At 47.8% G+C, this 12,689-nt stretch overlaps 1 protein-coding gene across 1 annotated transcript; it reads right to left on the bottom strand.

The window, feature by feature from the left end:
* Nucleotides 1-826: 826 nt before the first annotated feature.
* Nucleotides 827-4,680, bottom strand: LOC4332229 (auxin transporter-like protein 3). Its single transcript, XM_015773820.3, has 7 exons — nt 4,374-4,680; nt 4,055-4,240; nt 3,831-3,943; nt 3,552-3,735; nt 3,318-3,415; nt 2,180-2,645; nt 827-1,416 (listed from the first exon to the last, which is right to left on the bottom strand). Exons 1-7 carry the CDS (start codon nt 4,557-4,559, stop codon nt 1,075-1,077), a joined length of 1,575 nt encoding a protein of 524 aa, XP_015629306.1. The 5' UTR covers nt 4,560-4,680; the 3' UTR covers nt 827-1,074.
* Between the last annotated feature and the right edge of the window lie 8,009 nt (nt 4,681-12,689).

The raw sequence follows: 12,689 nt of genomic DNA, 5'->3' as shown, positions 1-12,689 counted from the left end.
TTCTGTCTTAGCAGCAGTTGGACACCGGCACAACAGAAATAGTGTATTTTCCGAAGTGAACCTCCTAGTGTGTTATTGTGATCAACTGATCATATATGGAGCTATTTATGTGCAAATGTCACACTGTGGGCATGAGGTTCTCCCTCTTCATGAACCTATCAACCAATAAAGTGTGAATACGCATTGGCATGATGATGATGGATTAGTCAGAGGCGCATCCTGATTCCTGAATCACTTCCAAAAGCATTCCCTGCTAGCATGCTAATGTACACTGGTCTTCAGCCCATGCAGCACCAAAGGCCCAAATCTGATAGGGCCCATACAAGACAATTGAGCCCACAACTATTTGGACCTGCCGTTATCAGGCTGGGCAGTATACCACTGTAGCTTGTTACATTGTTGCCACTAACGAGTAACGACTAACGACAGCGTTTTCAGTCCACGAGCCTGTTCACCACTTTAATGTAAAAAAAGCCTTACTAAATTTTGGCAGCTTAATTTTGGTAGGATTTTTTATATAGTTACTAAAATTTGGCAGCAAACTAAATGTAGCTATTTTTTTTGACAATTTTACTAAAATTTGATAAGGTTGAAAATAGTATAAAGTGAACAGGCCTTATACTAAAAGCTAGTTACTGTACTCTTTACTGCTCACTGGGAGGGAGTAAAGTTCACGCCTTCACGGCAGCCAAGGAATCGGGGCAAAGAGCTCCTGACCCCTGAATGCATTTTAGCGCTGAAGTACTGCCAATGATACAGCACTGAATGGTGCACCAAAAGAGAACCAAGCATATGCATAAGAATAAGAGAAAGTAAAGAGGCTAGATTAGCTGGCTCTTGCATCTGCGGCCGTAGCAACATTCCCTTTTTTTCTGTTCGTTTTTTGAGCTCCACGCCAGGAGGCAGTACAGAACCAAGGAACTTGAAACGGGATACTCCGTCTGACTGACATGCTACTGATAGCTAGAGAAGATGCAGCTTTGTGCTAAGCTAAGACTAATTAGTGACGGCGCTAGTGAACAACTATAGCTAAACCAAAGCTCGAGCATTGCCCTGGTACGTACATTTCAGTGTTCAGAGCCCGTGGCTGTGATGCCGGTGGTGGCGGCCGAAGAAATGCGCCGGCGAAGGAGCAGGGGCCGGAGCGAGGCCGGCGGTGGTGGCGTTGAACGGCGTCGCCGGGAACGGCGGCCAGGTGGCGTTCGGAGCGGCGCCCGCCGGCGGCAGAGGGGGCGGCGGGCACTGGTAGCACTTGGTGAAGAGCCCGAACGTGTCGATCTGGCGGACGAAGTTGGTCATGCTGGCCCAGCCGCCGAACCCGAAGCCGACCACCAGCACCCACGCCACCACGAACGCGTTGATGATGAACGTGCCCGTCCATCGCCCCACGAACCGCGGCGGCGGCTCCACGGCGTTCTGCAGTTTAGCATTCAGACAAAGGATTCTCAGTTCAGGCTCACACCATCACAACAACAGAGCACACAGCTACTAGCTTGTACTCCATTAAAATGTAGTACTGAGTACAAATCACATGACTTCTAAATTTGCTACTCACTCCGTTTTATAATATAAGTCATATATATGTCTAGATTCATTAATATCAATATGAATGTGGAAAATACTAGAATGACTTAAATTGTGAAACGGAGAAAGTAGTACTGAACTTTTTTGTGTCGTCTTGCAAAGAGAGTGGTTCGATGCTCGTCCAAATATACCAGGACGAATGGTACAAAAGAGCCCTCTGTCTCCTGTTTTTCCTCAACAGTCTACTTCTAAGCTTGGTACTAGCACCCTTTTGCTTTTCTTGCCACGTTAAAAGACAGATCAACACTGCCGCAGTTTTGTCTTACATTCAGTACGACAAAAGCAGCGGCAATACTTACCACCCTAATGATGTTTCACCCTTGATCATAACCAAGGTTACCTTTTGTATCAGCATCTTTCCATAGTCCATCCCGAACAAGGGTGGACCCAACTAGCATTCGTCTAACTCACTTGATAAATGTATAACCACTGTGCTAAGTGGCATCTAATCAGTACCTAGCTAGCTTTGGCGTGCCAATGTAAAGTGCAATGCGACATGCAAGTCCTACACTAGTAAACTCGCATGATAAAAGTGAAACCAAAAGGTTAAAAAAAAAGCGCAGTGATTAAAAAGATGCCAAGATTTTTACTATACCTCACGAGCGTGCGCGGAGCGGAAGGTGATCATGTGCGCGAGGGCGGGGATGATGTAGACGGTGAAGCTGACGAGGAGGGAGCCGACGGCGGAGTTGATGGGCCCGAAGAAGGGGAAGATGATGGCGAGGAACCAGATGGGCACGACGACGGGGAGCCTCGCGGCGGCGCGCTTGAAGAGGCTGCGGCAGTCGTGGAGTCCGATGAGCTTCTCCCAGACGAAGTAGAGCGGCGTGCAGGCGAAGCCGAAGGTGATGAACTGGTGGATGAGCATGAGCACCACGGCGGCGTCCCGGAACGCCGTGCGCGGCAGCAGCGCCAGCGCATTCGAGTGCGTGAGCAGCTCGTCCCCGAACGCCCAGTACACGCTCGCCGCCGACGGCAGCGTCAGCGTCAGCACGTACAGCGTCGCCATCAGGTAGATCGCCTTGAACTTCTGCGGCCTCCACATCGCGTGCATGATCTCCCTGCGCGCACCAAAATCACACGTAATGTTGTCACAAACTGCTTTGACAGTTTGGTCAATTATTACAGTATTGACGCTGCTGTAAACGATCGATGTAACTGCGAGCCTGCAAGGAGGGTGACCAGATACTGAGAGCGGAGGCGTGGCGTTATTGCCTTTGCCTTACTGTACTGCTAGCTCGTAGCGTGGGTACACGGTACAGAGTTACGTGGACATCCGTGCCTTGTCCGTGCATGTTTCGTGGCGTTGTCCATCCGTGGTCCGTGGTGGATGGCAGGATGGGCATCGTATCTACAGCAATGCAGGCGCAGGCCGCAGGAGCCACCCTGAGGTAAAGCAGCAAATGCTCTCCCGAGTTTGGACGCTAGCTATAGCTCTTTTGACTGTCCAAACCATGAATGAATGAGCAGAGGAGTACTCCTCCTGCCAGTGTGTAGCCTGGAAATGGGAGTGCATGGGTTCGCTGCCAAAGATGCAACAGTGCGGGGTAGATGCTTTGATTCGAGTCGTAGTTGCTTTTCTGAAATGTGCTGGCTTGTTGAATTTGTGCAGTTTCAGAAAAGAAAATTTGCAGCCTACGGTACTCTCTACGGTGTGGCATGTGACTGAGACCATTTCGTGCAGTATTCCTTTTGACACAGGGGCATAGAATAGAGAGCGTTTGTCGGCTTACACAGTAACAGCGTGCCCACCGAAGGTGTAGAGAATGTTTGTGGCCCCGGTGAAGTAGAGGACCATCTTTGTAGGGCCCGAGTGCTTCACTCCATCGACCTGATATTCATACAAAAAACACAAGTGTTTTTTCAGCACAACGCAATGTAATAATGTTCAGGCATGCGCCTCGCTATTCAGACGAGAAATGCAAGCATGCTGCATGCTAACAGATGGTGCTTTTGTGTTGTACTACCTGGCCATGGATGAGGGAGGCGACGGCGAGGTACCAGGCCGTGTAGGTGGTCATGACGAGGCCGAGGAATGACCAGATCCGGTAGTTGTGGAACGACGGGATGAACACCGTCGTCGCGCAGCACGCGCCGAAGATGTAGGTCCACGTCCTCTTGTCCAGCTTGTCGTTGATGTAGTAGATGTTGCTGCACTCACACATTGTACACATAAAACAGACGCTAAAACAGATACTAATGAGTACATTCAGACTTCAGTGGCTTTAGTAGCTGCAGGTACGTACCTAGCGCAGGCGATGAGCTGGATGACGGAGCCGAAGAGTAGGAAGGTGCAGTTGAAGGCCAGGCCGACGTTTCTCCAATGCCTCCCCAGCAGGCCGTCCAGCACCTCGAACCACTGCATGCACATCAATGGTTGAAGTCTTCAGGGTCTGAACTTACAGAACATACAGAGAAGAGAAGACCGTACGGCGGCGAAATGGATTTGAACAATGTAGTTTTTGTTTACCTGGATGACATGGTTCCTGAAGTCCACCTTCTCCCTCTCCTTCCTGGTCCTGTACTCCACGTACAGGATGCTGATGAGATACGCCGTCCAGCTGCCCAACAGCCCGTAGAAGAGCTGGAACAGTATGCCGCTGAGCATCCCCAGCTGGGAGAACGAGTAGGGCAGCGTCAGGAGCACCTGGGCCACCTGATCGAAGCACACAGCAATGCAGATTTAACCGAACGGCTACACATCGATCACGGCACAAACCTACCTTAGATTGCATGCATTTCGCAAGAAAATGGAAGCAAGCATAGCGTCGATCAGAAAATGTGGTCACCTGGTTGGACGCGCAGCTGAACCAGGCGTCGTAGGCTGAGCCGCCGTGCCAGAGAAGGCCGGAGAGCCGGGACTTTGCGGTGCTGGGTCCGCCGCCGTCCTGCTCCATTTCGACGTAACGGCCGACGCCGACCGTCTCGGCCGGCGCCTTCTCGTTGGCGAGGCTCCCGTCAGCCGCCGAGCCCATGATCACTGCTTAGCTAGACCGTGAACACGTAACAGTACTCGGTGTGTGGTGGTATCCTGGGCTAGTTAAGATACCTTCCTCTTCTGTGCTGAGCGCGCAGTATCGTAGGAGAGGATATAGTGGACGGGAGGAGAGGGAGCGGTGTCTTATATGGAGACCGCAGTGCAGCGTGGTGTGAGGCAAATCCGACAGCTGAGCATAAAGAAGAATGGCTTTCTCTTAATGGATTATCTATATATCATGTGACAGAAAATTTCACCTCCTATCATTCGAATTTTGAATCATTGGATGTGCTTTAAGATTGAGATAATCCCTTATATGCCACTGAAAATTGGTCTGGTCTCTTATGTGCCATTGAAAATTGGCTTTTCCCTTATATGCCATTAATCCAAATTTGTGCACCCTCTCATGCCACTATCGTCAGTTGACCGTTAACTCTCCAGTAAAAAAGACATATTTGCCCTCTCTGAGTTGTTAGGCATGCCCTATACTCAGAAGGGTAAATACGTCTTTTTTCCTTGAGAATTAACGGTCAACACACGGTCAACTGACGGGAGTGGCATGAGAGGGTGTGCAAATTTGGATCAATGGCATATAAAGGAATAGCCAATTTTCAATGGCACATAAGAGATTAGATCAATTTTCAGTGGCATATAAGGGATTCTCTCTTTAAGATTCGTGCATCCCCTTAACCCTAACTCCTCCTCCTCCTCCTCCTCCCCCCGGTTTCCAGATCACGCCGCCACCCTCCTTCTCCCATCCCATGCGCGATCCGCCGCCGCCACCACCGCCACCGCCCCACCGCGCTGCCGCCCGCCTTGCCGGCTGGCCGAAAAAGGTCAGCGGCACCGGCGAGGCCCCAACGGCGAGCCCCTCCCCCTCCCCCATCCCCCTTCCCTTCCCCCCTCACTTTCTCCTCATGGTGCGATGACGAGGTGCCCCCGCCCCACCGTCTTCCCCGTCTCCGGCGGCTCCCCGCCGCCGGATCCGCCACCACCGGCCGCCGCCTCCTAATCCCACCCTTGCTTTGACCCCGCCGCCAACGCCGGCCCACCGCCCTCCTCCATCCCCGCGGCTTCGCCGCCGCCTCGCCGCCCGCCGGAGTCCACCGCCCACCGCCGGTCCTCCGCCGCCCACGGCCATCCTTCTAAGCCCCGAGGAAACCCCCCTCCTACCCTCACCCCAACCCCAAACCCTAACCCGCCGGAGTTGGGGTGTCGCCGGCGCCGGAGAAGAAGGGGAGCCCGCCGGAGTTGGAGGAGAGAAGCTGATGCACGAATCTTGGCATGGATCCAATGGTCTAAAATCTGTAAGATTTCATCCCCAAATTTCATTCGAATGCCATATAGCAATTCCGTTCTCTTAATCCTTGTTTCTTTTGACGGCTCTTTTGATTTTTGCCAACTGGTTGAGAAAGAGAAAAAAAAAGATAAGAACATGTTACAGTTTGTGTAAGAGTACGTATATGTGATCGGTTATAATTTAGTACTTAGAGTTATACTACGTGTTAAAGATTAGTAGAGTCAAACTCTGTCGTAGGCTCTCTTTTTTAAATAGAAAGGTACTTATGTTATAATTATGTGATAACAATAGCATGAATGTGGCTATGACTGCTAGCTGGTGGTAATGTTGGTCCAAGGCCGTGATACCTGGATATACTATAATATACTGGTCGGGTAGGAGCGCCCGTAATAAGTTTTTCGGAGATGTAAACTACGTCTGAACTCTATTATTAAATATCTTGTCACGATGTTGTCATTGCGTTCAGATCTTCTATGTCGTTCTGCATTCGGACCCTGATGTGCTATCGGCGCTAGTTTTATAACAAAAAAAGAAGAAGAGAGGCTTCCAAATTAAGCTGGGGAAAATTTATTTCCATTTATTTTGGTTGTTTGCAAGTTGGTTTTCTTAAAGAACGGAGATAAATGTCAAATATTCTAAAACATGTTTAGAAGTTCTTCATTTTAAAGTTGTGGCCGATACAAGGATTTTCGTTTGGAATATGTAAATTTATCATATACTCTTTTCATTCTAAAATATAAGACAACTATTACTAACACAAAAAGACACAAATATTTTTTATTACCACCTACTCGTTTAGAACATTTCAATACATATAACGCATGCAACTAATACAATTAAATATTTTAAGGGTGTAGGATTTATAAACAAATTTTAAAAGAGAGGTATGTACTAGTTAATTACATGTACGCATACATGTATTATATAACATAAAAAAAATGATTGTCTTATATTTTAGAATGGAGGGCGTAAATAAGTTAAATTATTATTTGTTGGGTCAGTGAGACACCGACCTAATTTATGGTGAACAAAATTGGTTAAGTTTTCATTTTTCACGTAGCGTTGAAAGTTTACGTCCACTTTAATAGTTGAAAAGTTACAATATTGTTTAATAATTGAAAGTTCACGTCCAATTTAGCCTTGATCGGACCGACAACGATGATTCATTACTCCTCCTAAAGATGTTGTTGTGCTGTTTTATCCCTCATGGGTGTTTGCTGGGCAATTGAATTTACAGGTAGACCCAAAGATATAAGTCTGCACTTAACAAAAACAAAGGCAGATAGCATTACAGATATTACAAGCACCAGCAGCCGTAGACTATGGTCAGTCGCATTGCACCATGAGGTTACCTTTTTTTTTACGGATGACAACATAGTACAAGTTATCATGGTGTTTAGAAAATTTTGCTGAGTTATCATGAATCCTTAAAATGTATTTTTGATAGACGAATCTATTATGGGTGTTATATACTCTCTTTGTCTATAAAAAAAACAGATATAGAATTAGATATTGTATATTCTAGTATGTTCAGATTCGTTCTGCTAGGATATGTGACTTCCAGTTCTAGGTTTATTTTTTTTAGTGATGGAGGAAATAGATCTAACGGGCACATATTAGCCGTAAATATTTTTATAGAAAAAATTAACATATATACATGGCCTCTTAAGGTCCCATAGAATTATTTTCCATTGCTACCCCAGAGTTTTTCGCTGCTTCCGGTTACGGCGGCGAGCCCGCGAGCCAGAGCCTCCCTTGCCGTTCTCTCGCGGTCTTGCCCTGTGTTCGTGCCCACGAGGCCACGAGCCCGGAAATGCTCTTTGCCCGCACGGAACGGCGGCCGCGGATGGCCGGCCGGTCCGGAGCGCCACGCCGCCACCCCACCGCTGCCAACGGGGGAGTCGGGGACACGGGCTCGACGCGAAATGGGACCCCATGCTGCAGCGAGGAGAGGGGGATATGCCGTATGCGGCCGATGCGGTGCGGGTCCAAGTGGCCCCGCGGCCACCTGGTCCTGGGACATTCCTTCCTTTCCGCCGGTACACTGTTTCCCTCCTTTGGGAGCCTTCCTAGGCACCTCACTGTTTACTCCTCCCCTCCTCACGCCCCCACAAGAACACACCACACGCACATGCGATTCTCTCCTCTCCTCTCGCGATTCCTAATCCCACGGACGACGAATTTCCTGCGGAAATAAGGAAATGTCTCGAGCATGCATGTTCAGGGTCCCATGATGCAGCTCGCTCGATCGCTCACTCGCGCCTTGAAACCCAAAAGAGCTCGATTCCTCACGAGAAAGGATGGGGAGTGGGGACGATCGGCAAGCGGCGGTGCAGCCCTGATTGGCTAAACGAGCCCCCATGCGCGCCGGAGGTGTTGCCCCGGGGAGCAAGTGCCCGTGTTGGGCGTAGTGTACAGCGGCCTCTCGCCGTAGCCTTCCCTTCCACCGAGCGCGGTTTCAGATGAGGAATAATACTCACTCACTCCGAGCAACAAGACGGCAACTCCACTCGATCTAGCTCCTCGAGTGCGGCGTACATCCGGCCAGGGTAACTGCGCCGAGCTGTGCAGTGAGCCCTTTACCCTGGTAGCTAGTGGAGGGATACAATAATTGGAGGGTGGCTGTTCTCAAGTTTTGGTAAGTTTGCTGATCCTAGAACGACCTCATTTGGTGCTGTGATTATGGTGGTAAGTAGGTGGTTATGGTACTTCTTACAGAAAAATGGCAAACATTCTTCTTTTTTTACTGTCCACAACCTGTCGGAAAACCTTACACAAAGTCGGGGGAAAAGCTACAGCTGGGCTCCTCCACCGGGAAAATTCGTTCAGCTTGAACAGTTGATGCAAATAGACTCAACAGCTACCCAAACGATCAAACCGATATGAGTTGCAGCACTACATAGGTGAAAAAAAGAGAGCAAAGGTTGCTTTTGGTGTGGTGGAGTATCCTGCACAGATGGGCCATTTTTTTTCTTCTAAAAAGTTGGTCTTCGTTGTTTGCACCTGGCACGTTCAAATGGAAGTGTACATGATGTGCATGCATGCCTACTTGACACTCATTGTTACTACATGCATTGCTCTTTCGCTTTAGTAAATGGTTTCATGGCACACTGCTGGTGGAAACAATTCCGGCGTTTTTCAGCTCTAGTTTGGTAGAGGAATTCTTCTTTAAGCGACTTAATAAGAGTGGTTATTAAGTCATTTGAGAAGTACTTGATGGAGAAATTATTTGGTGGGAAAACCAATGGTGGGGGAGTCTATTCAAAGGCTCAACCTTTCAAAGCAGCAGATAAACACACAAACACTGTGGAATGGAAACAAACACAAAGGCACTGCATCACAGAAGCTGCACAGCCAGGCATCTGCATATCTGTCTATGATGACACGGCATCATAGCTGGACATCTGACGTATCTGTTGAGATTATAGGCATATAATGATTTAATTTATTCCATAAATAAATCATGACATTACAGATGAAAACTAGTATGAACGCATCATTAGATCTACACATGTAAACTACACAGTATAACATGAACAGATCAAATATGCGCAACATATTGAACACGTACCAAGGTGGTGGAAAGACCGGCTGCTCGGCCGAAACTTTTCGCAGGAGTCTACGAAGGCACGCAGCACGCGAGCGAAGAGGAAGACGAGCCGTTGCGGACAAACAGGGAGCAATCGCACAAAGCGCTTCCCAAAAATCTTATTGCCGCCTACTCCCGGTGCAGAACGTCGAAGGCAGAGGTTCCGGAGACCTGCTCTCCCGATCGCAGGTGCACGCCGGCGAGCGGGATGGAGTAATCTACAAGCGACGGAGCAGCACAGAGTCAGAGGCAAACCCTAGATTGATTTCGCGTGTGTTGCGTGAAGGCGGCGGCTCGGTTTATATAGAGAAGGGTCGCTTAATCAGGGCGCCCGCACGATCTCCACTGCGTGTAACCGAACCGGATAAGTCGCGCGTAACTTATCTGGACTCCACGCCGTTTGCACGCACCAGATTTTTCGGAACGTTTCCAAAACAAAAACGAATCCGAATTTGCAGCAAAACAAAACTGCAAAAGGAGGCTGCATATGCGCAAGGTGAGGAACCAATTTTGGCGGACCATTCGACGCGTACATCGTGCACGCGCGCCGCCTGCCCTGCCCTGCCCTGCCAGGCCAGGCCAGGCCAGGCGAGCGAGCGCGCGCGTGTGTTCCCCCTCTTCTCTCCACCACACATGCTTCAAGTGGCTAGGAGGGCATCCTCCCTTTTAAGGAGGTCCCCCTCTCCTAGAATAAGCAAGGTGGTACTAAACTCCACATGCATGCCATCCCATGAGGTGAGCTTTTGTGATTTTCCAAAGAATTAATCTTCGAGTAGGCTAAGGCCCATTCATTAATTCCAACAATCCCCCACCAAATCTCAAAATCCCACTGAGATTTGCCTTTTCCAATGTACTGTTTATATACCAGCGGTTCGATGGAGACCGATTAAGGTTGAACATCCACCTAGAACTCCAAGCTACACTTACTCAAAACTTGAACAATGGACTATGCCTTGAATTGCAAGTCTTATGCAAGCAAGTTTCATTCAAAGTCTTATCTGGTACTAGACCGTCTGTAGACTACCCCTCGGGTGGAGCGTATAAGTCATACTCCTAGGTCTTTAGTAAGCTTCCTAGAAGATTCACCCAAAATCTCCATAGACTGCGACCAACAGTCAAGCTCAAAAAGGTGAGTTCTTTCAAGAATGCTCTGCAGGACAGCATCTTCGCTAATTAAAGCCAACAGAACTCATTAAAGCATAGCCAACCTGCCTTGCAGTTCACGAGAGTACATGCATCTTCACTTAGAGAGGGTATAGATTGGTACTCTCCTCTAGTTTACTAATGGTTTGTTCTTCCCAGATTCTAATTCACGAGATCTCCGATCACATAGACTGGGTTACCACCATAGTATAACTCACATGGGTCTCAAACCCATCTCCTTTGATGCATTGTCTATCACATTTCGTGATAGTCCCTTCGTGAAGGGATCTGCCAGGTTTCTAGCTGTTTGGATGTAATCCAACGTTATAACTCCGGAGTTTCTTAATTTCCTGACAGACTTCAATCGTCTTTTCACATGTCTAGACGATTTCATATTATCCTTAGAACTATTCACTTTGACAATTACCGTTTGATTGTCACAGTTCATAACGATAGCCGGCACCGGTTTTTCAACAATAGGCAGATCCATTAATAGATCACGTAGCCATTCCGCCTCAACAGTAGCAGTATCCAGTGCCGTCAGCTCTGCTTCCATGGTTGACCTCGTCAAAATGGTCTGTTTGCAAGATCTCCATGAAACAGCACCACCACCCAGTGTGAAGACATATCCACTAGTGGCTTTGATCTCATCCACATCAGAGATCCAGTTAGAATCACTATAACCCTCCAGTACCGCAGGATACCCAGTATAGTGAAGCCCCAATTCCACAGTACCTTTCAGATAGCGCATTACTCGCTCAAGCGCGCGCCAGTGATTATCTCCCGGATTAGAGGTAAATCGGCTCAACTTGCTCACAACAAAAGAGATATCAGGCCTAGTTGTACTAGCCAGGTACATCAACGAGCCAATGATTTGGGAGTATTCCAGTTGATTCCTAGCAATTCTCTTGTTCTTGCGAAGCAACAAGCTAGGATCATAAGGTGTTGGAGAAGGCTTACTATCAATGTAGCCAAAGCGATTCAAGATCTTCTCCACATAATGGGACTGCAAGAGTGTAATCCCATTCTCACCTTTAATTAGCTTAATGTTTAAGATAACATCAACTACTCCCAAATCCTTCGTATCAAAATTTTGAGACAAAAATGATTTAACCTCATTTATCACCTCAAGGTTTGTCCCAAATATCAGTATGTCATCAACATACAAGCATAAAATAACTCCCTCACCCCCACCATAGCGATAGTACACACATTTATCTGCCTCATTGACTGCGAAGCCTGTAGATGTCAATGTCTTGTCAAATTTCTCATGCCATTGCTTAGGAGCTTGTTTCAGACCATACAAAGACTTCAACAATTTGCACACCTTGCCTTTTTGACCTTCAACTACAAACCCATCAGGCTGATCCATATAGATCTCCTCATCCAGCTCTCCAGTAAGAAAAGATGTCTTAACGTCCATTTGATGAACGAGAAGACCATGTGAGGCTGCTAGGGAAAGTAGCACACGAATTGTGGTCAATCTAGCAACAGGTGAGTAAGTGTCAAAGAAATCTTCGCCTTCTTTCTGAGTGTAGCCCTTAGCAACAAGCCGAGCCTTGTACTTTTCAATAGTACCGTCATGCCCAAGCTTCTTCTTGAACACCCACTTGCATCCCACAGGTTTACACTCATAGGGTCGCTCTGTCACCTCCAAAGTCCCGTTAGCGATAATGGAATCCATTTCACTACGGACAACCTCCTTCCAGTAGTCTGCATCAGGAGATGCATATGCTTCTGAAATTGACTTAGGAGTGTCATCCACGAGGTACACAGTGAAATCATCACCAAAGGACTTAGCCGTCCTTTGTCTCTTACTCCTTCGAGGAGCTTCACTGTCATCCTCCTCAGTGACATGTTCATGTGTATGTTCAGTTTGTTCTGGTGGTGTGATTGAACTGGTAATTATTTCAGATGGTTGGCTCAAACTACTATGTGTATCCTTCATTGGAAAAAAGCTCTCAAAGAAGGTAGCATCACGAGACTCCATAATTGTACCAACATGCATGTCAGGTACCTCAGATTTGACTATTAAAATTCTATAGGCAATGTTGTAATGAGCATATCCCAGAAAGACACAGTCCACAGTCTTAGGT

The sequence above is a fragment of the Oryza sativa genome, chromosome 3 (assembly GCF_034140825.1).
Source record: "Oryza sativa Japonica Group chromosome 3, ASM3414082v1".
Classification (NCBI taxonomy): Eukaryota; Viridiplantae; Streptophyta; class Magnoliopsida; order Poales; family Poaceae; genus Oryza; species Oryza sativa.
The sequence above is the reverse complement of the archived record's forward strand: the minus strand, read 5'-3'. Positions and strand labels throughout refer to the sequence as shown.

Excerpts from the sequence above, each read along its gene's own strand:
- LOC4332229 (XM_015773820.3), bottom strand. The coding sequence starts at position 4,559 with ATGGGCTCGGCGGCTGACGGGAGCCTCGCCAACGAGAAGGCGCCGGCC. Across the intron at positions 4,241-4,373 it reads TCAGCTGCGCGTCCAACCAG|GTGGCCCAGGTGCTCCTGAC; the intron begins GTGACCACATTT and ends TGCTTCGATCAG. Across the intron at positions 3,736-3,830 it reads CAGCTCATCGCCTGCGCTAG|CAACATCTACTACATCAACG; the intron begins GTACGTACCTGC and ends GTGTGAGTGCAG.